The sequence below is a fragment of the Caretta caretta genome, chromosome 28 (assembly GCF_965140235.1).
Source record: "Caretta caretta isolate rCarCar2 chromosome 28, rCarCar1.hap1, whole genome shotgun sequence".
NCBI classification, from domain to species: Eukaryota; Metazoa; Chordata; order Testudines; family Cheloniidae; genus Caretta; species Caretta caretta.
Genome location: NC_134233.1, coordinates 9,852,583 through 9,879,093, shown reverse-complemented (window position 1 = coordinate 9,879,093; position 26,511 = coordinate 9,852,583). Strand labels below are relative to the sequence as shown.

The following is a 26,511-nucleotide window of genomic DNA, read 5'->3' as shown; positions in this document are numbered from 1 at the left end:
TTTCCTTTGTGATTGTCTAGACAACAGCCGGGGGTCCCGTCTTTGGGAAAAGATGGGGGGGGGGTCCAGTAGAACTGTTGATCCTTCTACGCCTCTGGGCTATATGTTAAAACATTATGATAGGGATATCAAGGCCTTACAATCGGATGGCAACAAAGCTTTGTATAAGTTTATATTTTTGTGTCAAGGTCCCTGGGTGGGAATGACGCAAGATGACCCGGAACCAGGAAATCGCTGGCCGGGGGAAGGAACATTTGAGTTACATAACATTGTTCAATTACGAAAAGTATTGTATGATTTACAACCGCGGCAACTTAAGTATTCTGATGTATGGATAAGGGAGGCCGAACGGCGCAAAAGTGCCAGTGTAACTACTAGTTTACGTGCTGAGGTAGAAAAACTTAAAGCCATGCGGCCCCCACCATACAATCCAGAATCTAGTCATGCTGACCAGAAGCTAAAAATGTCAAAGTCTATTTATCCCCAACTCCCATTGAAAGAAGCGGGGGATCCTATACCATTGGAAGAATGTAGCTGGCTATGGGGTGGGGTACCGCAGCCTGACTCTGATGCACCCACGCCCCCAACCGGGGAAAGGAGCGGTCCCACTCTCCCACTAGCTACCGATACCCCCACAATTAACGCAGAGCGGGGGGGCGATCCGGAGGCTGGCACCTCTACCAGGGGGTTGACACGTCCTGATCCGCGACACCCCAGTGATGCAACCCCTGCAAAGACCCGGTCTCATGGTTCTCTAGGCACCCCTAAGGCAAAAGTTCTTGGAGCTGCAATAGCTAGTGCAGTCCAAATGCCTATGCGACAACTGCCGAGCGGTAGGGGGGGGACACAGATGGTGTATGTCCCTTTTACCAGCACGGATCTAATGAATTGGTCATCTACTTTTCCCTCATTTCGACAGTGTCCGGAAGAATTTATTAAAAAGTTAAAGGGTATTTTCACAATGTATAATTGTAATTATGACGATGTGGAAATGATTTTAAATCAAGTGCTAAGCGAGGGTGAGAAGGAAACGGTGTATAAGAAAGCTAGAGAGACGGTGCAAGGCAGGGCGGCTTATCCGCAAGAGAAACCTGAAATGGATTGGGATGTTCCAGAGACCGTTCAAGAGTGGGATAAAATGAGAAAGCGAATCTTAGAAGCATTAGAGGATATGTCTAAGCCTGTGTATGATTGGGGAAAGGTAGATGCATGTGTTCAAAAGCACGATGAGCACCCAGGGGAATTCTTCCACCGCCTTTGTAAGGTTTTGAAAAACCACGGCGGCTTAGATCCAACCTCCCCTGTAGCGAAAACACAAGTGATCGGCCAGTATGTAAAAAAATTATTACCATTCGCTCGGAAGTATGTGTGTAGTCAACCAGCTTATGAAAACAAAACGCTGGAGGAGGTGGTGGGGTTAGCAGCCCATGCCTGGAGGAATAGGAAGGAATTAGACACTAGGAGGTCCGAAAAGCTCCTTAATCTGCAGTTGCAAGGTTTCCAAGACGGCTCTCGGGGACGGGATGCAAGCCGCAGGAGGGGAGGCTTTCGGGGACGAGGCGGAAGAGGAGGCAGCTCTACCCAGGGATGGGGACCACAAGGTCAGAACTTCCAGCCACGGCCCGGGAGGGCAGGGCCAGATGAGTGCCGGCGGTGCCGACAAAAAGGACACTGGGCTGCCCAGTGCCCAAATTACCCCCTCCAGCCAGCTGACCCTCTTATGCAAGCCTACCAGAGGGTACAGGAAAGGGGGGGAGAAAAAGGAAGTACTGATTGAAAGCTAGCCGCCCACAATGCTTCGTCCCCCTCGCCAGGAACCCCCTCCGCTTCTTGGACAGTGCAGTTGGATGCAAACCACCCGGAGCTTCCAGTTGTGGTGGGAGGAAAAACTTATTCAATGTTAATTGACACCGGGGCAGATAGAAGTACTCTACAGGACCCCACCCTTCCTACCACTTCTGCAACCGTAAAAGCTATAGGCGTTGGTGGCACCGTGTGCGCCCTTCCTCTAACTGCGGAGCAAACGGTCCAGCTTGGCCCGTTATCAGAGGATCATAGCTTTTTAATTGCAACTTCCTGTCCTGCAAATTTATTAGGTAGAGATCTGTTATGTAAACTACGAGCAACTATAACTTGCAGCCCGGAGGGGCTATATCTCTCAGTCCCTACTTCGGTCCCTGAAGCTACGGTAATGGCATTGTTAGCCACTACACCCACCGCCCCCTTTGTCCCTGCTGAGTTATCTGATATTCCTGAAGCATTGTGGGCCTCGGCGTCCACTGAAACTGGACTTTTAAAGTCAGCAGAACCGGTGTATATCAATTACCGTACAGATATCCCTCTGCCCCGAAAAATGCAATATCCATTGCCTAAAGAGGCCATAGAGGGCATTCGGCCAGTCCTACAACAGCTTTTAACTCAAGGAATCATTAAGGAGGCTACCAGCCCTTGCAATACACCTATTCTTCCTGTTAAGAAACCCAAGCCTGGCCCCGATGGCAAACCGGTTTACCGTTTCGTGCATGACCTCCGACTGATTAATGCTATTGTGATCCCGAGAGCTCCGGTTGTTCCCAATCCAGCAACTATTTTAACTGCTATTCCCCCAGGGGCTACTTATTTTACTGTGATTGATCTGTCTTCAGCATCCCTGTGCACCCAGACTCACAGTTCCTATTTGCCTTTACCTTTGACGGATGTCAATACATATGGACCCGCCTCCCTCAGGGCTACAGGGAGAGCCCTACCATCTTCAGCCAGTATTTAAAGCGAGATCTGGACTCTATTTCGTTGACTATGGGTTCTACTTTGATTCAATACGTTGATGATCTGTTATTGTGCTCTACAGCCAAGGCTGCCTGTGTACAGGACACTCAAATCCTTCTTTTTGCATTGGCCGAAAAAGGTCACAAGGTGGCACTCTCCAAGCTACAGTTTGCCCAACCCGAGGTGGAATATTTGGGGCATCGTATTTCATATGCTTCTACTGCACTTACTCAGGACAGGATTGAAAGTGTTCTGAGTATGCCAAGGCCTACCACTAAAAAGCAACTCCGCCAGTTACTGGGAGCAAGTGGCTATTGTAGAGCCTGGATTCCGGCTTATGCGGAGTTAGTGCACCCCCTCACCGATTTGCTGCTGGATTCCGTTCCCGAACCCTTACCGTGGACGACTCTACACAACAACGCCCTTACCGCCCTCAAACAAGCATTAACTTCTGCACCAGCCCTGGGCAGACCGGATTACGCAAAGCCTTTCACCTTATTTTGCCATGAACAATCTGGCACGGCGTCTGGTGTGCTAACTCAGCCCTTTGGGCCTGGCCAGCGACCGGTGGCTTATTTTTCAGTCCTTCTTGACCCAGTGGCTCAGGGTCTTCCGCCCTGTCTCCGCGCTGTTGCGGCTGCCGCTGTGTTGGTCGAGAAAGCTTCGGGGCTTACCTTGGGCAACCCTCTTCTAGTTCAAGTGCCTCATGCCGTTGCAGCACTTCTTAATCGTGGATCCACGCAGCACCTCACAGCAGCCAGACTGACCAGGTACGAATTGGCCTTGCTCGCCAATCAGGCTGTTACCCTACGCCGCTGCGAAGTCCTGAATCCTGCAACCCTTTTGCCTCTGCCTGAGGATGGGGAACCTCATAATTGCCTCCACGTGGTGGATTTGATCTCCACGCCTCGTCCTGACCTCTCTGATATTCCATTGCAGAATCCTGACCTCCAATTATTTTGTGATGGTTCCGCCTGTCGGGACGAGTTTGGGGCCTTACGAGTTGGCTATGCAATTGTTACCCTGATGGCAACGCTTGAAGCGCATGCCTTACCTACACAAAAGTCAGCGCAAGCAGCAGAACTCGTGGCGCTTGTTAGGGCCTGTCAATTAGCTGAAAACAAAACTGTGGCCATCTATACTGACTCCAAATATGCCTTTTCGGTATGCCACTCTACTGGACAACTTTGGAAGCATCGTGGGTTCCTTACCTCCAGTGGCTCTCAGATCTCCCATGTTGCCTTGATTTCTGCCCTGTTAGAGGCTATTCAACTTCCTGCAGCTGTTTCGGTTACACACTGTAAGGGCCACTCCCGCGCCTCGGACGAGGTTTCCAAGGGAAATGCTGCAGCCGATTCGGCGGCCCGTCATGCTGCCCTCTGTGGGGCTCCAGCCCCTTTTCCTTTTTTGGCACCCCTGCTACTGCAACCAGTGACGCCAGCCGTTTTGCTCTCTGCCCAGCAGACGACGCCCCCGGCCGAAGTTAGCCGTTGGAAATCCATTGGATGCCACCTAAATGAGGACAACCTCTACGTCAGCCCGGACGGTCGTCCGGTTCTCCCAAGACAACTCCTCCCTCAGGTTTCCTAGGCACTCCACCTGGCCTCGCACCTGGGAAAGGGGGGATTAGTGGCTCAAATGGAGAAGTTGTTTTTTGCTCCGGGGGTCCATGCAGCTGCGAAGACCGTCACTGCACAGTGTGAATTGTGTCAACGGTACAATCACCAAGGAGCAGTCAAACCACAAGCTATGGGACATTGCAAACTGCCTGAGTACCCATTTGCTGTGGTCCAGATGGACTTCATGGACTTACCACCAGTGACAGGACTAAAACACTTGCTTGTCCTGGTTGATCTTTTTTCAGGGTGGGTTGAGGCTTTCCCCACTCGAAGGGCAGATGCAGTATCCATAGCGAAGTGTCTCCTCAAGGAGATAGTGCCCCGCTTCGGGATAATGACTCGTTTGGAAAGTGACCAAGGCCCCCATTTCACTTCCCAAATTATTCAACACTTAGCAAAGGCCCTCGGCATGAAACAAGCCTTGCATACCCCCTATCATCCACAAAGTTCAGGAAAAGTAGAAAGGGTGAATGGGCTAATAAAAACCCAATTGGCAAAGCTATGCGAGCAGACTGGATTAAAGTGGCCTGAAGTGTTACCCATAGTGTTAACCAATCTTCGTAATACACCCCATAGGAAGCATTCGTTGACACCGTTCGAAATTCTATTTGGCCGACCCTTGCCGATTCCTCTAACCAGTGTAGACGGGTTTGCCCCAGCAAAAACTTCATTAATGGCTGGGCAAGATAAGTTGGCGGGTTATTGTCGCATGTTGCAAGATGCCTTGAGTGATGCATGGGCCAGAGTAAAAGATGCCCAACCTTTACCACTTGATACTTGTGCGCACTCTCTTTTTCCAGGAGACTTTGTCTGTGTTAAAATCCATCTAAGGAAGCATTGCCTGGAACCAAGGTGGTCGGCCCCGGCCCAAGTCCTTCTGACTACTCCAACTGCAGTGAAGGTCGAGGGCATCGATAGATGGGTGCACTGCAGCCACTGTAAAAAGGTTCCTGCTCCAACATCCCCAACGACTCCCATCACGACCGCCGCTTCTACATGAACTGGGTACCGGTCAATCAGCGGAATCAGAAGCAGTTACAGAACTCTGGAGTATTAGTATACTGTTACAAATATTGTATTAATATTATTTTTTTAGAGTTGTTAGTAGCTGGTAGTGTTTATAATGTATGTATGGCTATGGGCGTTAACCTGGACCTCTGCCCTGGGGGGTTGGGATAAAAATACGTTTCTACAATTAGCCCAAAATTTAACCAACGCATGGAATGTTAGTGACTGTTGGGTGTGTTCCCACTTCTCTTCCCATTCACTGCAAGGGTTTCCCATTTTGCCGGTTCCAGCGCTCCTCAATTCTTGGCAAAAATGGTTTGGCGTGGTACGGCCAAAAGGGAAAAAGGGGAAGGGGACCCATAGATTTTAGGACCTGGATCCCGAACCATCGCCCAGACTTGCTCGTTAAGGCCCCCTTGTGCGTAGAAAAAAGGTCGCTACGCACCCGAGGCAAAACTACTCTGGGAAAATACCCGAAAACCCACTGTGAGAAAATTCTAATTTTGGGAAACAATGCAAGTACCACTCTTTTGCTGTATCCCAATGGTACTGAGGTAGCCAACTATGCCCATGCTGGAGGCTATGTGGGGTACATTCTCAGAGAAAATGCGACTCAATTTGCCGGCCTTACATTATGGAAATGGGGGGGAATAGGACCCAATCCTGATGATGCTGCATCCCTGGTGGGACGATTGCAGGAAGTATCTCAGAACTCAGGGGGCAATAAAGGCAACTATAGCATAGTATTAGGAGATCATCACTTATGGTGGGTATGTGGCACTTGGGCAGGAAAGACCTTGCCCCCAAAGTGGTTGGGAAGATGCACGGTGGCCTTTGCCTGGCCAGGAGGGATGCATCGTAGAGACTTAATAGAAATCAGAGACACAACCCGATGAACCCGTCGAGATACCAGTTATAATCCTATTGTCGAGGAAGGCAGTACAGGCATGCGCGCCTTCCGTATTCTTTTTCCGTGGGTGGGGGTGGGCCAACTTGAATACGCGCTAAAAAATAAGTCAGCCGAAATGGAAATATTTACTAACGCCACTCGAGATGCAATCCAAGCTTTGCAAGAAGAAATAAGCTCACTAGCTCGCTACAGTATGCAAAACAGGTTGGCCCTGGATCAGCTTTTAAGTGCACAGGGAGGGGTGTGCACATTTCTCAATGCCACATGCTGCCTTTATGTAAATCAAAGCGGACGCATAGTCACAGATACTAACATAATTGCAAACGTGTCAGCCTTCTTTCATAAGCAGGCCTCTATTTCTCCCAGTGTGGGCTTTGACTTGTGGGGCTGGCTCACCAGCTGGTTGCCTAACTTTGGATGGCTAAAAACCTTGTTTGTGTATGGAGTGGGATTCCTTATGATTGTGGGTCTGCTGTTCTGCTGTGCGTCCAGTTGTTGTGCCCTCTTCCACCGGGTATGTACCAAACCCATGAGCCCAGCAAAGATACTATATGTAAAGAAGGGTGGTGTTAACCAAGATGAGAAACATATGAACATGTTAAACAATGAATAATGAGCCATGTAAGATAATTATCTTCAGGCTCAAAGGGGGGAACTGATAGGGAAAAAAACCCAGAAAACGACCCTATAATCATGTAAAGCTATGCTGCTGTCTTTTTTCTATGCTTATCTGTCCTTTCTACTTTGTTTATGGATAGAAAGAATGTGAACTGTGTGTAACCTGCACTCCCTGCTTTTGGGGAGAGAATTCCTTATACAGATAAGCCTCCATGCTCGTACCTACCCCAGAACTTCAAACAGACTGGGTTAACCGGTTCGAACTGGAAGAGATATCACAATGTATGTTGAACCAAGCTATAAAAGCTCATCCCTGTTCTTTGTTTGGGGCTTCACCATTTTCCTCTGAAAAGGAATTGGTGAACCCTTCAGCTGTCATATTTGCTAGCAATAAAGTGCCTCACTTTATCAAAGAGCCAAGACTCTGTGTTTTGTTTGGCTAATACAGAAGTCCAGGGAAGGCTACCCTCCTAACCCTAGACGGGAGGGGAACCCTTTTTCCCTAACAACACCTAGTAAACCAGTGAATTCCCAGGACCAGCTCCCTGGGTCCCTGAAGATGCTGAGCACTCTGCTTATGAGGGATTGAAATACCCACATATCCGCTGGGAACACACACAGACAGGCACAGTCTGTACCCTGTGACAAAGTTCCAGCTCTACCTTGGTGGGTCTTGCGCTTATGGGCGGATTTGCTCGCCTTGGAGCTTCACGGCAGCCCTCAGCTTGGCCGTTTTTCTGAACCCACAGTCCAGGTTGACGACTCCTGTGTCTGACCAGGAGTTGGGAGGATTTGGGGGGAACCCGGGCCCGCCCTCTACTCCGGGCTCCAGCCCAGGGCCCTGTGGAATGCACCTGTCTAGAGTGCCTCCTGGAACAGCTGTGTGACAGCGACAACTCCCTGGGCTACTTCCCCATGGCCTCCTCCCAACCCCTTCTTTATCCTCACCATAGGACCTTCCTCCCGGTGTCTGACAATGCTTGTACTCCTCAGTCCTCCAACAGTCCATGGTCTCACTCTCAGCTCCTCGCGCCCCTTGCTCCCAGCTCCTCACACGCACCTCCCTAACTGAGGTGAGCTCCTTTTTAAAACCCAGGTGCCCTGATTAGCCTGCCTCAATTGATTCAAGTAGCTTCTTGATTGGTTGCAGGTGTTCTAATCAGCCTGTCTTACTGGTCTCCAGAAGGTTCCTGATTGTTCTGTTACTTTACCCAAGGAAAAGGGACCTACGTAGCCATCTGGCCTGACCCTGTCACAACCCCTACGTTCACTCTTCTAGAAAACTATGATCAATTATTTACATAGTATGATTGTTTGAGGTATCATTTGAAAATGCATAATCTATAGAATATTATCCTCCTGTTAAAATATGTGTAGCAACACAATGTAAAATGATGAGATTTTACTGTATCATATTGGTGAAAAAGTTACAATTCTGGGGAACACCCTCAGACCAGTTCCTCAGAGACAGCAAGGCAAGCAGCTGGTCAAATTGCCATTCTTCAGGAGGGGGAAGGTGTGAAGAAGACATTTACATTCCTTCACAGGCACCACTTGAAGCTCATATCTACAACAGACAGCCGGTCACCATGACTCAGCTGAGAACTGAAGTTGTTTGTCCTACAAAGGACTGAATTATAAAAAGAGGGGAGGAAAATGCTTGAGACTCTCTCTCTCCCCCTTTTCCTCTGCTCATGACAGCTCCTGAAGAAACTGAACTTGGCAGCAGGGGCGAATTAGGGGGACTTCTGGCTGAAAGGACAGCCAGCCTGCCTCAGGATATGGTGAGAGAAACATTTGCTTTGTATCCGTTTTAGCTTGTTAACTTAGATGTTCGTTTGGGTTTTATCTTGCATTTCTTTTGTAAACAATACTGGCTTTTATACCTCATTACCTGTAGTCAATGAATATGGTTTTTTTGCCGGTAGTTAGCCATCTCATTTTATTGTTTCATCTAACCAGTGTGTTGGGATTAAAGTGTGTTGGAAAATCCATTTGGGATAACAAGGCTGGCACGTGTCATTTTCCACTGATGAAATGACAGACTTCATATGACCTTGCGTCGTTCAGTAGTGTGCTGGACAGTGAAAGATGCACAAAAGTCCGGGACCAGAGAATTTTCTGGGGTTCTCCTGTGGTGCACTGTAATTCGTGAGTCGCTGACTAACAGCGCTCAATACTGTGTAGCTGGCAGCGAGTTACATGCTGGAGACTGGGTGTTAACTGCCCAGGAGTGGCTGTTCTCACAGTAAAGCAGTGTAAAACCACCCCAGCTTGGGCAACTGAGGGGAAACAGCTGTTCAAGCAGTCAAGATTGCACTGTGGTTAATGTCACAGACACTCAATTTCAAAGCATCTCCTAAAACACAGAGAAAGTAAATCCATGTCCCAGAAGTTGAAGACTCCAGACAGAGGACAAGTCTCCCTGGAACTGCTTCTTGCAGAGAGAGAGAGAGGTCCAGACACAATGAGAGAGTCCTGGGGAAGCTGGGAACACTAAGAATGGGCTGGTGGGGTTCAGTGGAGAAAGGGAACAGGAAGGGCAGGGATATCACTGAATGCAGGATCTCAGCAGTCCTAGATGTCAGGATAGCACCTAGTGCAGCCCATTGGAAAGCATAATCCCAATGATACATATAAAATGATGGGGTCTACATTAGCTGTTTCCACTCAAGAGAGGGATCTTGGAGTCATTGTCGATAGTTCTCTGAAAACATCCACTCAGGGTGCAGAGGCAGTCAAAAAGCGAACAGGGTGTTGGGAATCATTAAGAAAGGGATAGATAATAAGACAGTACATAACTTGCCTCTATATAAATCCATGGTACGCCCACATCTTGAATATTGTGTGCAGATGTGGTCGGCCCATCTCAAGAAAGATACATTGCAATTGGAAAAGGTTCAGAAAAGGGCAAAAAAACCCGGACTAGGAGTAGGAAACAGCTTCTGTATAAGGAGAGATATGTAAGACTGGGACTTTTCAGCTTAGAAAAGAGACGAGGGCATATGAGAGAGGTCTATGAAAGCATGTCTGCTGTGGAGAAAGTAAAGAAGGAAGTGTTATTTACTCCTTCTCAGAATACAAGGACTAGGAATCACCTAATCAAATTAATAGGCAGCAGGTTTATAAGAAACAAAAGGAAGTATTTCTTCACACAACGCACAGTCAACCTGGGGAACTCCTTGCCAGAGGACGTTGTGAAGGCCAAGATTATAATAGGGTTACAAAAAAAAAACAAACACACACCATGAGAAATCTATTGAGGACAGGTCCATGACTGGTTATGAGCCAGGATGGGCAGGGATGGTGTCCCTAACTTCTGTTTGTCATAAGCTGTGAATGGGTGACAGGAGATGAATCACTTCATGATTCCCTGTTCTGTTCATTTCCTCTGGAACACCCGGCGCTGGTCACTGTCGGAAGACAGGACACTGGGCTAGATGGACCTTTGGTCTGTCCCAGTGTGGCCATTCTGAAATACCAGGGAACCTAGTGAGTCCAGTGCAATGGGAGGGAGTAGGAAAATCCCTGGCTGTGGAGAACACTGGGAAATTAGAAACTATCATTCAGAAGCAACAGACTCTAAATAGTCTAGAAAAGCAGAATGTGAAAAATAAGAATCGGGGTCATGTGACTTCAGGAATGAGGGCCTCAAAAAACCAAGTCTGCAGAGAAGAGAGATTGTGGTTAGTGCACATGGGGATGGGGGGAGCAACTCTCCAGGTCTCAAGGATTTTCACCAGCAACCGAGGCCATTGTCCCATGCACGGGGCAATCCGGAGCAGTGAGGAGTTGTGTCATCTGTAATCCTAGCTGAGTTTCAATGTTCTGCTGCTGGAGCTCCCTTGTCTGGATTCCCCCAGCCACCATTCAAGGTCTGTGTGATCAGTAACCCTGGACCAGCCGCTCTGACCCCAGCAGCCTGCTTCTTACACCCCAAGCACATTCTGGTCTGGGTGGAGAAGGCTCAGGGTTTGAGAGAAGGCCAGGGGTAGGAAGCTTCTGTTCATTATGCTGGACCTAACCCCCCGTTTTACTTTTGCAAACAGGAGATATTTGACACTGTGCGATTCTGCTCCTGTGCTCTCTTCCCACAGCGTTCAGCAGCAGGGGAGGGTCTCTGGTCGTGTGTGTGTCACGGGCATGCTGGGGTGATGCTGGAACAGGACAGAGCAGAGGTGGCATTGTGGGGGTGGCGTGAACCTCAACTCTTCCGTTCCCCTTCCAAGAACCGAGAGGAAAGGAACCCTTACCCAGCGAGGTCACATTCTCATAGGTCTCCTGCATGACGTCTCTGGAGAGGGCTCTCTGAGCGGGGTCCAGCAGAGCCCCCTCTTCCCTGGTGAAATACACAGCCACCTCCTCGAAGGTCACTGGCCCCTGAAAGAGCAAGAGCCCCACACTCAGGACCTGCTGCCCCACTCACAGCCCCACTATTCGTGGGGGAGAGGAGCCAATCAAACGGAAACTCTGGGTGGACCGCAGGCAACAGAGTCCCACCCCCACCCCGCTCAGAGTACCCAGGAAACACCAGGGTGAGGGGGCGAAGAGACACCCCTCCTCTCTCCCAGCAGATCCATCACACACCTACTAGCCACAGACTGATACAGGAGATGCTGCCCCAAGCAGGGTCTAGGGAGAGATCTCTTGTAGGAAGCCCAACACCCTCCTCCTTGTGAGGAGCTGGATATGAGGCAGGAGAATCTCCCCTAAGCCTGACTGGTGGCTTCCCCCTTCATATTTAAAGGCACCCACTGGTTATTTGGGTCAGGCTCCAGCACTAGGAGTCTGGTCCTTTTTCCCAGCCCCATCTACGTAGGTTATTTTCTGTTCACCAGACTGGAGCATTTCCACCTCCGAACCTCATGGGTCTGTTCCAAGAATCTAGGCCACTTATTAAACAACTCCCAGCAGGTCTGCCACCCCCTGGCCTCCTCCTTTCTCCACCCTGTGCATTTCCTGCCCCGCTCCAACCTCCAAACCAGACGGTGCAAACCTTCCCCTCTCCCGTGTATTTGCTGTCCCTCTCCCTCCTGCAGGAACAGATCAGAACCCCCCCAATAATCTCTACATGAGCTGGCTCCTCTGCAGCCATGTCGCTCCCCTGTCCCATGGGAGGACGGGATGAACCGGAACGAAACGTGAGCGTCGTTCTGCAGCCTGGCCGGGCGAGAAGGGCCATTGTGGAGGTTTGGGAACGGGCATTAGTTCATTTCACATCACGCTTCCCCCAGGCTCTTTCCCTGCAGAGCGAGATCCGAGATTCTGCCGTGCTGAGAAAATGCTCAGTCTCTGGATTACAGCAGAGACCTGGCCCCTCCCGCCAGGCTAACCCCACAGACACACTTTTAACCTCCTTTCTCCCTCCCGCATCCCAAAACAAAGTCTCTGAATGCAATCCTAGAAAAAAGCAGAACCAAAGGAGTCCCTTTCGAGGATTCCCTCTGACACTGACCCCACGGCAGCCACACCCCAGCAGGAGGGACATGGAGTCAGGAACTGGGTTGTCCTCTCTCTCATCCTCATCTTGTCCACAGGAAAGTGATTCTCCCCACAGTGCAGTAATACATCTGTCTGGGCAGATGAGAGAGCAGGAAATCTCTTTCAAAACTCTTTTATCCCACGGACCCTGTCAGTCTCTCTATCTCCTTTTCCCTGTGCCCTCTCCATGCCTGTCTGCTAGGAAACTCTCATTCCTGGGTTGTTTGCTCCCCCATGGCTGGATTTGCTCCTGCAAATGGCAGGAGAAATGGGGTGGGGGGCTGTTTGTGTAGAGTCATTTTATAGTCCCTCACTGCCTGCCTGGGATTTCCCCATTGCCTGCCTAGGACCCCCACCTGCCCTCCACCAGGATCTGCCAGCCCATTTGCCTGGGACCCCCTCCTCCTCCCAGCACGACCCCCTGACGCTTTACAGGAGGACCCCTCACTCTGCGCCAGGGACCGCCCCACCACAGCTCTGTGCACTGGGCATGGCAATGGTCCCAGGAGCCAGCTGGGCAATCCCAGACAGAGCCCCTGGCACAGCACCAGGCAGCGTCTAATCCCCTGCCCCACCTGCCCAAGAGACACCCACCCCCACTGGTCTGCAGCCAACAGGCCCCCAGCGATACCCACCTCTAGGACCCATAGCCTTAGGGCTGGGCACATCAGAACTACCCCCCGAAACCCCAAACCCTCCAGAACCCACCAACCTGACTCGGGTCCCCCCTGCCCAGCCACCCAGAGGCCTCCCCCTACCATAGTGCCCCTTCAGCTCCCGCTGCAATCTCCCCACACAGACATGCACCCCCCCAGCAACAGTGTTCCCTCACAGTGTCTGACAAGTGGACAGAAAGTTATCACCACCCCCTGCTGGCCAGTCACACAGGCAGAGGGAGCCCGGGGGGACGCCTCTTTAACAGGAGAAAGGAAGCCATGGAGGGCCAAAATAACTAAGAAATTTCCATACTCTGTCACTAGCAAATAATGGCCACCGTGGATCCACCCCAGAGTTGGCTACATCTTTGCACTGCGGGAAGCCCCCCCTCACGGAGACCCTTTGTCATGGGATTTGGGATACTTCTGGACCACGCTGCACTCAGAGGGACCTCCTCATCCCGTGCCAGCTGGAGAAAAGAAAAGGGTCCAGCCAATGATCCTGTTACCAACTGGGAACCACCTATCCCCCAAACAGGGGGAGGCCCCTGGCTTTGATGGGTATTGAATATATGGCTAGTCTCTTTTATCAGCAAACATTTTTAACAGAGAGAAAGGAGGGAACAAATGATTCTCAAAGGAGAGGGAAAGATGATCATTGTTGCAGGGGGTTAATTTCCCAACCAGGATGGAGAAGGACTCAGGGCGACGTTCTGGTTAAACTTGGATTTATGCTGGAAATGGCCCACCTTGATTATCATGCACATTGTAAGGAGAGTGGTCGCTTTGGATGAGCTATTGCCAGCAGGAGAGTGAGTTTGTGTGTGTGTGGGGGGGGGGGGGCGGAGGGTGAGAAAACCTGGATTTGTGCTGGAAGTGGCCCAACTTGATGATCACTTTGGATAAGCTATTACCAGCAGGACAGTGGGGTGGGAGGGGGTATTGTTTCATGGTCTCTGTGTATATAATGTCTGCTGCAGTTTCCATGGTATGCATCCGATGAAGTGGGCTGTAGCTCACGAAAGCTCATGCTCAAATAAATTGGTTCGTCTCTAAGGTGCCACAAGTCCCCCGAAACTTTTTTATCAATCTTTGAGACGTACAGAGAAAACGTGTCACAAACTATGCAACTGAGAACATGGGATAAACGCCAAGACCGGGGGGGATTTTATGTGGCTATTAAAGAACGAGCTGGAAAAGGGGGACCCTTTGTGATATAAAATCCAGCCTGTCCAATACATAAACAGAAAGTGATGGTCCCCCCCGGCCCCGTTCCCCTGGGCAGCAGGGAGCCCTCTGAGGGGCTGACTGGAGGGGCTGGGGGGGGGAGCTGGAGGGCTCCCTGGGGGAGGGGAGAGGGCGGTAGTGGGGGATGGGCAGGTGGGGGGCAGGTGGGGGCTGGGGGCAACGGTGCTGCAGTTGGGGGGCAGCAAGTGGGACTCGGAAGCGGGGATCGGGGGCAGCCCCATGGGGGACACGGCCCCTCCCTTCCCCGCGCCGGCAGAGACCCGGCGTCTCCTCCCACCCCCACGCCGGGGCAGCCAGGTTGGGGGATGGCTCCGGGCTCCAACTTCCCACCGACACTGGGACAAATCGCTGCGGATAAAACGGGGGGGGGAGGAAATCCCGCCCCCCCCACGGGAGGGGAGTTTCAATGGACATGTGAGGAGGAGGGAGAGACGGGGGAGGATCAGGGGAGACGAGAGAGCGGATCAATGGGGGGGTGGGGGGGAGTTTACAACCACGTGGGAGCTACCGAGAGGGAAAAGGGGAAAACTGGGGGGCATTTGTGCCCGTGGGGGGGGGAAGGGGATCCAATGAACTCCCCCGCCGCCCCCCACTTCCCCCCCGGGAATTTCCTGGCTGCACAGAAACAGCTCAACCCCCCCCCCCCCCGCAACTCCGGCTTCTCCCCCCAACACCCCCCAAGGGACCCCGCCCGCCGGGCCCCAGTCTCTGCCCCCCCCAATCCCAGCCGTGCCGGGGGCAGAGAGTCACTTTCCTGCCCCCCAACAGCGCTCCCCCCCCCCCGCGGGGTCTCCCTCTCACCGGGGCGGGTCCCAGCTGGACAAAGCCCCGCCCCGGCCGGGCACGGGGGGTTAATGACGGGCCCCACCCCGCACAGACCCCGGAGCGGAGCCGCAGCTGCTCCTCTGAGAGACCCGAGACGAGCAGCGCCGGGGGGCGGGGCCTGGAGCAGACCGGGGGCGGGGCAGCGTCTGGGGCGGGGCCTGGAGCAGACCGGGGGCGGGGCAGCGTCTGGGGGCGGGGCCTGGAGCAGACCGGGGGCGGGGCAGCGTCTGGGGGCGGCGCCTGGAGCAGACCAGGCGCTGCCTCGTGTCGCATCTGTCGCAGGAGCAGCTGCGGCTCCCTTCCAAGGTCTGTGCGGGGTGGGGCCCGTCATTAACCCCCCCGTGCCCGGCCGGGGCGGGGCTTTGTCCAGCTGGGACCCGCCCCGGTGAGTGGGAGACCCCGGGGGGGGCAGGAAAGTGGCTCTCTGCCCCCCACCTGCCCATCCCCCACTGCCGCCCCCTCCCCGCCCCCAGGGAGCCCTCCAGCTCCCCCCGCCACCCTCTTCAGTCAGCCCCTCAGAGGGCTCCCTGCTGCCCAGGTGAACGGGGGCAGTGGGGGGGGACCATCACTTTCTGTTTATGTATTGGACAGGCTGGATTTTATATGACAAACGGTCCCCCTTTTCCAGCTAGTTCTTTAATAGCCACATAAAATCCCCCCCCCCCCCCGTCTTGGCGTTTATCCCATGTTCTCAGTTGCGTAGTTTGTGACACGTTTTCTCTGTACGTCTCAAAGATTCCTAAAAAATACCCTCAACGTTTGCCCCACTTTTACTCGAGTTGTCTACTTGTAATTGAATATGCCCCTGAGAGCTTTCCCTGTCTCTGTGATTATAAATTATGACGAAAAACTCAGATTTACACCTTTTCTCAGATTCCTGAATATGGATCTAAAACATTTGCCAATGTTGCCCATTTCCGCTCTATTCATTGACCAAATAGTGGTGGGAAATACACTCAGCTTTTACCTCCTATCAACAACTGCTATAAAATCCCACTCATTTTCCACTTTCCTCTCTATAATTTGCATAAATGGATCCAAAATCCCTCAGATTTCCACCCTTTCTCTTTCATTTCTGAACACTGATCTCAAATCTCAGGTTTCCCTCTTACGATGTCATCATCAAATGTCAATTAAAAATCCTCTTGGGTTTGGGGCTGTTCCCCATGTCTGTAAATCCTAGCAACTTGTCCTTCCTTGGGGGGAACCTATCGCCCTCCATGGGTCTCCGTGAGGGGGGGGGCTTCCCGCAGTGCAAAGATGTAGCCAACTCTGGGGTGGATCCACGGTGGCCATTATTTGCTAGTGACAGAGTATGGAAATTTCATACTTATTTTGGCCCTCCATGGCTTCCCTTCTCCTGTTAAAGAGGCGTCCCCCCGGGCTCCCTCTGCCTGTGTGACTGGCCAGCAGGGGGTGGTGATAACTTTCTATCCACTTACCAGACACTGTGAGGGAACATTGTTGCTGGGGGGGCAGGTGTCTGTGTGGGGAGATTGCAGTGGGAGCTGAGGGGACATTGTGGTAGGGGGAGGCCTCTGGGTGGCTGGGCAGGGGGGACCCTAGTCAGGTTGGTGGGTTCTGGAGGGTTTGGGGTTTCGGGGGGTAGTTCTGAAGTGCCCAGCCCTAAGGCTATGGGTCCTAGAGGTGGGTATCGCTGGGGGCCTGTTGGCTGCAGACCAGTGGGGGTGGGTGTCTCTTGGGCAGGTGGGGCAGGGGATTAGACGCTGCCTGGTGCTGTGCCAGGGGCTCTGTCTGGGATTGCCCAGCTGGCTCCTGGGACCATTGCCATGCCCAGTGCACAGAGCTGTGGTGGGGCGGTCCCTGGCGCAGAGTGAGGGGTCCTCCTGTAAAGTGTCAGGGGGTCCTGCTGGGAGGAGGAGGGGGTCCCAGGCAAATGGGCTGGCAGATCCTGGTGGAGGGCAGGTGGGGGTCCTAGGCAGGCAATGGGGAAATCCCAGGCAGGCAGTGAGGGACAATAAAATGACTCTCCACAAACAGCACCCCACCCCATTTCTCCTGCCATTTGCAGGAGCAAATCCAGCCATGGGGGAGCAAACAACCCAGGAATGAGAGTTTCCTAGCAGACAGGCATGGAGAGGGCACAGGGAAAAGGAGATAGAGAGACTGACAGGGTCCGTGGGATAAAAGAGTTTTGAAAGAGATTTCCAGCTCTCTCATCTGCCCAGACAGATGTCTTACTGCACTGTGGGGAGAATCACTTTCCTGTGGACAAGACGAGGATGAGAGAGAGGAAAACCCAGTTCCTGACTCCATGTCCCTCCTGCTGGGGTGTGGCTGCCGTGGGGTCAGTGTCAGAGGGAATCCTCGAAAGGGACTCCTTTGGTTCTGCTTTTTTCTAGGATTGCATTCAGAGACTTTGTTTTGGGATGCGGGAGGGAGAAAGGAGGTTAAAAGTGTGTCTGTGGGCCTAGCCTGGCAGGAGGGGCCAGGTCTCTGCTGTAATCCAGAGATTGAGCATTTTCTCAGCTCGGCAGAATCTCGGATCTCGCTCTGCAGGGAAAGAGCCTGGGGGAAGCGTGATATGAAATGAACTAATGCCCGTTCCTAAACTTCCACAACAGCCCTTCTTGCCCAGCCAGGTTGCAGAACGACGCTCATGTTTCTTTCCTGTTCATCCCGTCCTCCCATGGGACAAGGGAGCGACATGGCTGCAGAGGAGCCAGCTCAGGTGGGGATTATTGTGGGGGGTTCTGATCTGTTCCTGCAGGAGGGAGAGGGACAGCAAATACACGGGAGAGGGGAAGGTTTGCACCGTCTGGTTTGGAGGTTGGAGCGGGGCAGGAAATGCACAGGGTGGAGAAAGGGAGGAGGCCAGGGGGTGGCAGACCTGCTGGGAGTTGTTTAATAAGTGGCCTAGATTCTAGGAAGAGACCCATGAGGTTCGGAGGTGGAAATGCTCCAGTCTGGTGAACAGAAAATAACCTACCTAGATGGGGCTGGGAAAAAGGACCAGACTCGTAGTACTGGAGCCTGACCCAACTAACTAGCGGTTGCCTTGAAATATGAAGGGGGAAGCCACCAGTCAGGCTTAGGGGAGATTCCCCTGCTTCATATCCAGCTCTAGGAGTGGTTAATCATTATGCAAGGTAACCTATTTCCCCTTGTTTTTTCCTGCCCCCCCACCCTCCCGACGTTCTTGTTAAACCCTGGATTTGTGCTGGAAATGGGCCACCTTCATTGTCATACACATTGTAAGGAGAGTGATCACTTTAGATAAGCTATTACCAGCAGGAGAGTGGGGTGGGAGGAGGTATTTTTTTCATGATTTGTGTGTATATAAAAAGCTCTTCTACACTTTCCACAGTTTGCATCCGATGAAGTGAGCTGTAGCTCACGAAAGCTTATGCTCAAATAAATTGGATAGTCTCTAAGGTGCCACAAGTCCTCCTTTTCTTTTCACAAGGAGGAGGGTGTTGGGCTTCCTACAAGAGATCTCTCCCTAGACCCTGCTCGGGGCAGCATCTCTAGTATCAGTCTGTGGCTAGTAGGTGTGTGATGGATCTGCTGGGAGAGAGGAGGGGGTCTCTCTTCGCCCCCTCACCCTGGTGTTTCCTGGGTGCTCTGAGCGGGGTGGGGGTGGGACTCTGTTGCCTGCGGTCCACCCAGAGTTTCCGTTTGATTGGCTCCTCTCCCCCACGAATAGTGGGGCTGTGAGTGGGGCAGCAGGTCTTGAGTGTGGGGCTCTTGCTCTTTCAGGGGCCGGTGACCTTCGAGGAGGTGGCTGTGTATTTCACCAGGGAAGAGTGGGCTCTGCTGGACCCCGCTCAGAGAGCCCTCTCCAGAGACGTCATGCAGGAGACCTATGAGACTGTGACCTCGCTGGGTAAGGGTTCCTGTCCCCTCGGTTCTTGGAAGGGGAACGGAAGAGATGAGGTTCACGCCACCCCCACAATGCCACCTCTGCTCTGTCCTGTTCCAGCATCACCCCAGCATGCCAGTGACACACACACGACCAGAGACCCTCCCCTGCTGCTGAACGCTGTGGGAAGAGAGCACAGGAGCAGAATCGCACAGTGTCAAATATCTCCTGTTTGCACAAGTAAAATGGGGGGTTAGGTCCAGCATAACGAACAGAAGCTTCCTACCCGTGGCCTTCTCTCAAACCCTGAGCCTTCTCCACCCAGACCAGAATGTGCTTGGGGTGTAAGAAGCAGGCTGCTGGGGTCAGAGCGGCTGGTCCAGGGTTACTGATCACACAGACCTTGAATGCTGGCTGGGGGAATCCAGACAAGGGAGCTCCAGCAGCAGAGCATTGAAACTCAGCCAGGATTACAGATGACACAACTCCTCACTGCTCCGGATTGCCCCGTGCATGGGACAATGGCCTCGGTTGCTGGTGAAAATCCTTGAGACTTGGAGAGTTGCTCCCCCCATCCCCATGTGCACTAGCCACAATCTCTCTTCTCTGCAGACTTGGTTTTTTGAGTCCCTTTTTCCTGAAGTCACATGACCCCGATTCTTATTTTTCACATTCTGCTTTTCTAGACTATTTAGAGTCTGTTGCTTCTGAATGATAGTTTCTAATTTCCCAGTGTTCTGCACACCCAGGGATTTTCCTACTCCCTCCCATTGCACTGGACTCACTAGGTTCCCTGGTATTTAAGAACGGCCACACTGGGACAGACCAAAGGTCCATCTAGCCCAGTGTCCTGTCTTCCGACATTGGCCAGCGCCAGGTGTCCCAGAGGGAATGAACAGAACAGGGAATCATGAAGTGATTCATCTCCTGTCACCCATTCACAGCTTATGACAAACAGAAGTTAGGGACACCATCCCTGCCCATCCTGGCTAATAACCATTCACGGACCTGTCCTCAATAGATTTCTCATGGTGGTTTTTTTTTTTTTGTAACCCTATTATAATCTTGGCCTTCACAACGTCCTCTGGCAAGGAGTTCCCCAGGTTGACTGTGCGTTGTGTGAAGAAATACTTCCTTTTGTTTCTTATAAACCTGCTGCCTATTAATTTGATTGGGTGATTCCTAGTCCTTGTGTTATGAGAAAGAGTAAATGACACGTCCTTATTTACTTTCTCCACGGCAGTTTTGATTTTATAGACCTCTCTCATATCCCCCCTTTGTCTCTTTTCCAAGCTGAATAGTCCCGGTCTTTTTAATCTTTCCCCGTACAGAAGAGTTTCATACCTGTAATCATTTGGGTTGCCCTTTTCTGAACCTTTTCCAATTCCAATATATCTTTTTTTGAGATGGGGCAACCACATCTGCAGGCAGTATTCGAGATGTGGGTGTACCATGGGTTTATATAGAGGCGATATGATATTTTCTGTCTTCTTATCTATCCATTTCAGAATGATTCCCAATATTCTCTTTGCTTTTTGACTGCCGTTGGACACTGAGTTGATGTTTTCAGAGAACTGTGCCCAGTGACTCCAAGATCCCTCTATTGAGTGGAAACAGCTCATTTAGAGCCCATCATTTTATATGTGTAGTTGGGATTATGTTTTCCAATGGGCTGCAATATGGTGCTATCCTGACATCTAGTCCTGCTGAGATCCTGCATTCAGTGATATCCCTGCCCTTCCTGTTCCCATTCTCATAAAACAAGAAGAGCATCCAAATGCGTGTTTACCTTCATTCCCTCAGCAGTCCTCATGGGAATCCCTGATCGGTTCCAAAGTGTATTAAAACCTTTCTTAAAGGGTTACCTCCTGCTGGTTATCAGGTCCTGTGAGTTTGTAGCCCAGAAAGACCCCCCTCAGTCAGCTCAAACTCAGCTGTTTATCCCCCAAAAGTCTGTCGTCTTCAGTCTCCTGAATGAGGGGAAATCCGTCCCTACCCCTTTCTGCGTTGGGTAAAGCTTCAAAAGGTGGAGCTCTGCATAACCAGCCTTGAGATCTGGCATTCATCACCCTGTAGTGATACCAGCTTGCACAGGAAACCCAACCCGCAGCCCTTCCTGGTATCATGTGGCGCATCTCGGCATCATAGTCTGTGAAGAATTCATGCTTTCAAGGGCTGGCTTAGATATACAGATAACAGTCATAATTAGGGCAAGAGTTTGCAGGCAATGAAAAGAGAGTGACAAACGTGAGCAATATCTAATCCTTTAAAGCCTGAAAGTGCCTTGGGGGGAGGGGACAGGAGCCGGCTGTGTGGGGGCTGTGGGGCTCAGATACTGGGCATTGAGAGCCTAGAGCCAGCTGTGCGCTGGAGAGACGGGGCATGAACCAGCTGTGTACAGGGGAGATGAGCAGGGGAGAGGTGCTGTGGACACGGCCGCGAGCAGCTGTGAGTGCCGTCCTCTCTGCAGCATGATGAGAGAGCCTGGCGTCCCACTGCCGATCCCAGACTTGTATGAGGAGGGAAGAAATTGGCATCAAGTCTCAACCGCAGCCAGCCTGTGCCCTGGGGAGGAGACGGGTGTCTCCAGGGAGAAATCTGGGGGATTGTGACCCTGCATGCCCCACCCACCCTCTGATCAGCAATTCCGGATATTAACGGTGATTCCAGAAACAAAGAGTAATTTTGGGAAAAAATGCAGTCCTAGCTACAATTTCCAGAAAACGCTGGCCCTGGTTGTAACATTAAATCCGATAGTCTCAAGATCTAGGCCTGTGTTGATCAGATCTGCCACTCTGCCTTCACGGAGTTCACTCTGCTGGTGGGTTGTACCCCTTCCCCCATTCTGTGTCTGCCTTGTCTATTTAGATTGTAACTTCTTCAGGGCACGGGCCATCAACGCTTCTCGGTTTGTACTGTGCCTAGCAAAATGAGGACCCACTGTTAGTTGGCCCTTAGGCACTAAGGTAATGAATATGATTTATAATAATCATCTCCTGGCATTTTGAGCCAAGGAAGCCGGCCTTGGGACGTTACTACTTAAAAGTGAGCTGGGCTTAAAAGCATGGAATATTCTTTGTGACAAGTATCCCACAAATTCCACTGACCTCCCTTGTTTTCTTTGCCTTGAGCAGGGTTTCCAGTTTCCAGAACTAATGTGATCTCGCAGCTGGAACGAGGGGAGGAGTCGTGCGTCGCAGACCTTCATGGCTCTAAGAAAAAAGTGCTCCCGAGAGCTGCTTGCATAGGTGAGGCATTGGTTAAACCAACCCCAAAACTGTCGGTGAATACAGGCAACATTTGGGATGCCCTACAAAGACCTTGTGAGCTCTCCAAGTTCAGGATTGTTCCCTGCAGATGTAGAATCGTTAGGCAGAGGTCACTCATGGCTTCCCACCTATCCTGACTGACAACTGGCAGCAGGTCCCTCCCCAATCTCGCTGTCCCCTGAGATTTCTTCTGAGATACGGACCCAGAACTGATCCCTTCCTTTCTCTCCTCTGGGGAAGGTTGAAGGGAAAATCAGCTCCTGATAGGTTTGATCTGTCCTGTACACGTTTTCGTTCCTTCATCCCTTTTTCCATTCTTCTCTCTGAGATTTCCTTTCTCTCTGGCGCAGGCAGAGACTTACGTCTGGATTCTCTCGGTCTCCCGTCAGGTGTTGGGATGGTGAGTGAAAACGAGGAGGAACCCCAGCAGGAAGATGCTGAGCGAGTAGAAGCCCATGGGATGTTGTCAGGAAGGTCCAAAGGGAATGATTCTGGGAGCTGTGCACGCCCAGAAAAAACAAAAGCCTGTGAGAGTCAGCAGAGGCCAGAGGAAAACTTCGGTAGCCAGTCAGACCTTATTACACGTGAGAGAATGAACTTGGAAGGAACACGCTACACATGCCTCGAGTGTGGGATAAGCTTCAAAGGGAGCTCGGACCTTCTCAGACATCAGAGAATCCACAGGGGTGAGAAACCTTACGCATGCTGTGTGTGTGGGAAATGCTTCAAGCAGAGCTCGCATCTCATTGCACATAAGAGAATCCACATAGATGAGAAACCTTATGGCTGCCCTGAGTGTGGGAAACACTTCAAGCAGAGCTCACACCTTATTACACATTGGAAAATCCACACGGGTGAGAAACCTTATGGATGCCCTGAGTGTGGGAAACACTTCAAGCAGAGCTCACACCTTATTACACATCGGAAAATCCACACGGGTGAGAAACCTTACGGATGCCCTGAGTGTGGGAAACACTTCAAGCAGAGCTCACACCTTATTACACATCGGAAAATCCACACGGGTGAGAAACCTTATGGATGCCCTGAGTGTGGGAAACACTTCAAGAACAGCTCACACCTTATTACACATTGGAAAATCCACACGGGTGAGAAACCTTACGGATGCCCTGAGTGTGGGAAACACTTCAAGCAGAGCTCACACCTTATTACACATCGGAAAATCCACACGGGTGAGAAACCTTACGGATGCCCTGAGTGTGGGAAACACTTCAAGCAGAGCTCACACCTTATTACACATCGGAAAATCCACACGGGTGAGAAACCTTATGGATGCCCTGAGTGTGGGAAACACTTCAAGCAGAGCTCACACCTAATTACAGATCGGAAATTCCACACGGGTGAGAAACCTTATGGATGCCCTGAGTGTGGGAAGCACTTCATTGACAGTTCATCCCTCCTCTCACATCAGCGAATCCACACAGGGGAGAGGCCCTACACATGCTCTGAGTGTGGGAACGCTTCCGTTATAGCTCAGCCCTTACCACTCATCAGAGAATCCACACCGGTGAGAGGCCCTACATATGCTCTGAGTGCGGGAAAAGCTTCAATCAGAGCTCTACCCTAATCACACATCAGAGAACGCACACAGGAGAGACCCCCTACATGTGCTCTGAGTGCGGGAAAAGCTTTAATCGGAGCTCTGTACTGACCACACATAGAAGAATCCACACAGGTGAGAAGCCTTATGGATGCCCTGAGTGTGGGAAACACTTCAAGCAGAGCTCAAACCTTATTAGACATCGGCGAATCCATACGGGTGAGAAACCTTATGGATGCCGTGAGTGTGGCAAACACTTCAATCAAAGCTCAGCCCTTATCACACATCAGCGAATCCACACAGGAGAGAGGCCCTACACGTGCTCTGAGTGTGGGAGAAGCTTCAATCAGCGCTCAACCCTTATTAGACATCAGAAAATCCACATGGGAGTGATCTGTAACAAATGCCTTGACTAGGGCTGGCCAAAGGTATTTTTTTCTTTTAAATCACATTTGCTAATTCCCACTTAGGGATCTGTGCCCCATCTTCACCGTGGTTACTCAGCTCCCCCAGATGAGTTGCCTGCTCCTGCCTTTTGCAGCTCACCCTTCTTTGGGGTCAGTCCTGTGATGTTTTTTATCAACTCCTTTCCTTTTGGGTCAAAGGAGCGTGTGTCCCTCCAGCCAGGAATGTTCATCAGCTCCAGGTGGGGGAGAGAGGTTTGTTCCCAACAAGCTACACTGAGGCAAAAACTACCCGTGCCTTACATCCAGTAGGACTGTACATGGCGTTGGCTGCTCAAGTTAGTGATCTTGGTGTTAAAAGACAATTACAGTTGTCGTGCAGATGCAGCCGAGGTGCAGTGGTTGGCATTAGCTTTCCCCCCCTTGACCTGACCTAAACTCCATCACATGTCCAAGTCTAAACAAAGCCTGAGCATCACAGTTATACTGTTCCCCCATTTAAAAACCATTGTTAGTCATCAAGTTCCCCCACCAGGATCATATTGTTTCATTCCCAGTTGTCACAGTTCATCAGAGCGCTGTTGCTTCAGGTTTTCCTGAAGGCAGATATTTTTACTCCCGTTTTCCTCCCTTAAAATATATTGAAGTATAACAAAGAGCAGGAATAGGGAAGGGATAGGGAAAAATGTCTTTTCCCCTCTGTAACAACAGAAGAACATAGGGTAAATCAGAGGGATTCTCCATCACCATCTCTATCCCCCTGTTCTTCAATTGGTAAGGTCAATATTTCCCGAAGGGGCTGGGAAGAGGATTCTCTAGTAAATGATTTGGAACTAAGCAAAAGACCCATTCATTTGCCTCCCAAAGCAGTTGTGGCCCATGCCCTGCAGGAGGTTGCTCCTGAAGATCTTCCCTTCCTAATCAGGTGCATGTTGCCTCTTATTTGGGAAATGCAATCCCTTCCTAGGTAGAGATGGGAAAAATGGAAGTGACATTTCTGTTCAGCTCACTCCTGGGAGATGCTGTAAATGTGTAGGAAATGACATCCATGAGGAATGTGATAGAGCTGCAGAAAGACACCCATTTTGAGTAGATACCTGACATTTGGTGTCTTAGAGGGATTCTAAGCTGCACCTGAATTTAGTCCCTTATTTAAATCTGTGCCACCAGATTAAAGAAACAAAAGGGCATATTTGGGGGAGTTCTACCTCAGTATCGCTACTGGTATGTTGTGTGGTTGGTGAAGAATTCTACGCCAGAGCCGTGTAAAATTGCTACAACTAAGGTCAAAGATTTGACAAGAACTCAGGTAGAAATGAGAGCTACGAGTGGTTGATTTTCACCCCAGAGATGGACGCTATGGTGACCTGTGGCCAAGGTAAACTGTTTTTAGAATTGCTCACACTTCTAAAGGATGCCATGATAAAACTGGGAACAACTGTCTTTTACCATTTGGATCCCAAGTTTCCTGAAGCACAGAGAGAAACAGCTGATTCCTTCAGAGCCATGCCATGCCTATGAGTCCCAAACTGGCTGCCTTGCTGGACAAGAAGCACTTCCGTGTTGGTTAAATGATGGTAGCCAATGAGGGAATGTAACAGATTCCAAGTTCAGACTGCAGGATACATGAATGCTGAGTCCAGAGTCTGTGGTTTGGTCTCTTAGTTTTGCTCTTGAGTCTAATGCATGTGTCTCACTTTTCCGCCTCCTGCTACTCTGAAAGATTAGAAAGTGTGAAAGTAGAGCACAGGTGGTTTTTCTCATGATGCAGCCTTCCCACGTAGTGTGAGACCCCTTCCACCCACACAGGTGAGCCAGAGAGTTCCCCAGGGCTCTTGTTCACAAAGCAAAGATGTCACATTAGGCAGGAGATGTCAAGATCTACAATGGTGATGGGCGAGTGATGGGAGCTTTTCTGGGTGGTTGTTGTTTGGTTGTTTTTTTTCCATGTAATTTTTGTTTTGTTTTTGCAACTAGTTCTTTTTATAGCTGCTGAGACCCTTGTCCTTTTGAGCACAGCTCTTTAACCCTCAGGCCTGGCTCTGGAAACCTCAGAACCGGCTTTGCGTTTTTTTTTTCATGTTTGCTATCTTTGGAGTTCGCAGGAGTTCCCCAGGGCTCTTGTTCGCAAAGCAAAGATGTCACATTAGGCAGGAGATGTCAAGATCTACAATGGTGATGGGCGAGTGATAGGAGCTTTTCTGGGTGGTTGTTGTTTTGTTGTTTTTTTTCCATGTAATTTTTGTTTTGTTTTTGCAACGAGTTCTTTTTATAGCTGCTGAGACCCTTGTCCTTTTGAGCACAGCTCTTTAACACTCAAGCCTGG

The 26,511-nt window shown here is 50.9% G+C and overlaps 1 protein-coding gene across 1 annotated transcript; it reads left to right on the top strand.

Moving 5' to 3' along the window:
• The first annotated feature begins 1,523 nt into the window (after positions 1-1,523).
• LOC142070237 (uncharacterized) lies at positions 1,524-24,344 on the top strand. Its single transcript, XM_075123792.1, has 5 exons — positions 1,524-1,601; positions 18,852-18,978; positions 22,089-22,202; positions 22,574-23,773; positions 23,917-24,344. Exons 1-5 carry the CDS (start codon positions 1,524-1,526, stop codon positions 24,195-24,197), a joined length of 1,800 nt encoding a protein of 599 aa, XP_074979893.1. The 3' UTR covers positions 24,198-24,344.
• The last annotated feature ends 2,167 nt before the right edge of the window (positions 24,345-26,511 follow it).

Bases quoted from the DNA above. Each gene is read 5' to 3' on its own strand.
- LOC142070237 (XM_075123792.1), top strand. From the start codon at position 1,524: ATGCAAGCCGCAGGAGGGGAGGCTTTCGGGGACGAGGCGGAAGAGGAG. The intron at 18,979-22,088 runs GTAAGGGTTCCT...TGCCTTGAGCAG, and splicing joins TGAGACTGTGACCTCGCTGG to GGTTTCCAGTTTCCAGAACT. The intron at 23,774-23,916 runs GTGCGGGAAAAG...GAATCCACACAG, and splicing joins AGGCCCTACATATGCTCTGA to GTGAGAAGCCTTATGGATGC.